The sequence below is a fragment of the Chiroxiphia lanceolata genome, chromosome 1 (genome assembly GCF_009829145.1).
Source record: "Chiroxiphia lanceolata isolate bChiLan1 chromosome 1, bChiLan1.pri, whole genome shotgun sequence".
NCBI classification, from domain to species: domain Eukaryota; kingdom Metazoa; phylum Chordata; class Aves; order Passeriformes; family Pipridae; genus Chiroxiphia; species Chiroxiphia lanceolata.
In genome coordinates, this window is record NC_045637.1 from 124,162,926 (window position 1) to 124,165,581 (window position 2,656).

The 2,656-nt window shown below is 71.2% G+C and overlaps 1 protein-coding gene across 1 annotated transcript; it reads left to right on the forward strand.

The window, feature by feature from the left end:
* The first annotated feature begins 392 nt into the window (after positions 1 to 392).
* Positions 393 to 2,329, forward strand: SP8 (Sp8 transcription factor). Its single transcript, XM_032675314.1, has one exon. It carries the CDS (start codon positions 441 to 443, stop codon positions 1,884 to 1,886), a length of 1,446 nt encoding a protein of 481 aa, XP_032531205.1. The 5' UTR covers positions 393 to 440; the 3' UTR covers positions 1,887 to 2,329.
* Positions 2,330 to 2,656: the final 327 nt, after the last annotated feature.

The following is a 2,656-nucleotide window of genomic DNA, read 5'->3' on the forward strand; positions in this document are numbered from 1 at the left end:
GCCTTACTGACCTGTGGGACGGGGACTGGCCAGGTCCCGGGGAAAGGGAACAGGCTGAAACGTAGCTGCCGCCGTGCCGGGGGCATCTTTAAAGCTACGGTAACAGACGCAACTTTCCCCCCCCCCTCTTTTTTTCTCCCCCTTTTTTAACCCTTCCCGAGCTCCTCCGTGGGAGGGCAGTTGGATGGTGAAAAAAAGCTTGGGAAGGCGTTTGGAGACAGAACCGCGTTGCCGGCCCCAGCGAAAGGATCCTCCCGCGGGAGTTGCGAAACTTTGCGGCCGGGGCCGGCGGAGCGAAGCGGGGCCGGGCGGCGGAGCGGTGCCGGGCGCGGGACGCGGGGCGCGGGGCGGCGGGGCCGCTCCGATCCTGACGCGGCGGGGCGGCCCTCTCCCCTCTGTGCTCGCAGGAGGAACCGCGGGTAGGCTCCACGCCTCTGGCCATGCTCGCTGCGACCTGCAACAAGATCGGCAGCCCCAGCCCCTCGCCGTCCGCCCTCTCGGACAGCGCGTCCTCCTTCGGCAAAGGCTTTCACCCCTGGAAACGCTCCTCCTCTTCGGCCTCGGCGAGTAGCTGCGGTGCCGTGGGCTCCGGCCTCCCGGGCTTCGGTGTGGCGGGCGCGGCGCGAAACGGCTCCTCAGCGGCGGCGGCGGCGGCAGCGGCAGCGGCGGCCGCCCTGGTCTCGGACTCGTTCAGCTGCGGCGGCTCGCCGGGCTCCAGCGCCTTCTCTCTCACCTCCAGCAGCGCGGCGGCCGCCAGCTCGCCCTTCGCCAACGACTACTCCGTCTTCCAAGCGCCGAGCAGCGCCGGCGGCGGCGGCGGCGGCGGAGGCGGCGGCGGAGGGGCGGCGGGACAGGAGGCGGCGGCGCACCAGCCCGTCTTCATCTCCAAGGTGCACACGTCGGTGGAGGGGCTGCAGGGCATCTACCCGCGGGTGGGCATGGCGCACCCCTACGAGTCCTGGTTCAAGCCGTCGCACCCGGGGCTCGGTGCCGGCGAGGTGGGCTCGGCGGGCGCCTCCAGCTGGTGGGACGTGGGCGCCGGCTGGATCGACGTGCAGAGCCCCAACGGGGCGACCGCGCTGCCCGGCTCGCTGCACCCGGCGGCCGGCGGACTCCAGACCTCGCTCCACTCGCCGCTGGGCGGCTACAACTCGGATTACTCTGGCCTGGGCCACTCGGCCTTCAGTAGCGGCGCCTCCCCGCACCTCCTCAGCCCCGCCGGGCAGCACCTCATGGATGGATTTAAGCCGGTGCTGCCCGGCTCCTACCCGGACTCGGCCCCCTCGCCGCTGGCCGGCGCCGGGGGCTCCATGCTGGGCGGCGGCCCCGCCGCGCCGCTGGCCGCCTCGCCGCGCTCCTCCGCCCGCCGCTACTCGGGACGCGCCACCTGCGACTGCCCCAACTGCCAGGAGGCCGAGCGGCTGGGGCCGGCGGGGGCCAGCCTGCGCCGCAAGGGGCTGCACAGCTGCCACATCCCCGGCTGCGGAAAGGTCTATGGCAAAACCTCGCACCTGAAGGCGCACCTGCGCTGGCACACGGGCGAGCGGCCCTTCGTCTGCAACTGGCTCTTCTGCGGCAAGCGCTTCACCCGCTCCGACGAGCTGCAGCGGCACCTGCGGACCCACACGGGCGAGAAGCGCTTCGCCTGCCCCGTCTGCAACAAGCGCTTCATGCGCAGCGACCACCTCAGCAAGCACGTCAAGACCCATAGCGGCCCTGGAGGCGCCGGGGGCCCCGGCGGCGGCGGCCCCGGCGGTGGTCCCGGCCCCGGCGGTAAGAAGGGCAGCGACACCGACAGCGAGCACAGCGCGGCCGGCAGCCCGCCCTGTCACTCCCCGGAGCTGCTGCCGCCCCCCGAGCCCGGCCACCGCAACGGCCTGGAGTGACGGGCGGAGGCGCGGGGCCGTCGCGCCTCTCGGCCCGCCGCCCTCCCGGCCGCGCAGCGCCCTCGGGCGCGCAGCCCTGCGGCGGGGACGCGGACACGTAAGTAGCCGCCGCGGCTCCGCAAGAACCGCTCTCAGCCTCGCGGCCGCTCCGCTGCCCGTCCAGAGCCCCGCCCGGGCCGGGCGGTGCGGCCGGGCCGCGCAACCCCCGCGGCGGGGGCAGGGGAGCGTTTGGGCAAGGGGAGGGAGCCGCGACCCGCTGTGGGGCGGCCGAGCCGCCGCCTCCCTTCCCCTTCGCCTTGAGACGCCCCCGCCTCGTGTTGCTTTTAGAGAGGATCCCCCCTCCTTCTCGTTCCCTCTCGCTTTCCCGCTGGAAACCGGCCCGTCCCCTCTCCCTCAGCCATTAGAGCCGGTACAGCCGCGGCGCCCCGGCGGGGCGGGAGTGTGGGCCGGGGCTGCCCCGCGGCGGGGCCTCCGACGGCAGCGCAGTCAGCCGCGGTCCTTACCCCGAGCCGAGATTCAGACCTGCCCTCGCCTCGTTAACTGCTCGAAGCCCGTCTGCTCCTCGGGACCGGAGCGGCAGCGTGCTTATTTCCCGTTCCCCCTTATTTTTTTCAATTTTAGAGAATCGTTTATCTCCCCGAGTCCAAATTTCACTGCGTTTGCCAGCGCATTTGTATAATTCTCGTTTGAGCAGGAATCGCGAAATACGTTGAAAATAATTAGGTTGAAAGTCGTATATTTTTTTTAAACTCCAGACAAATGAAGAAGCA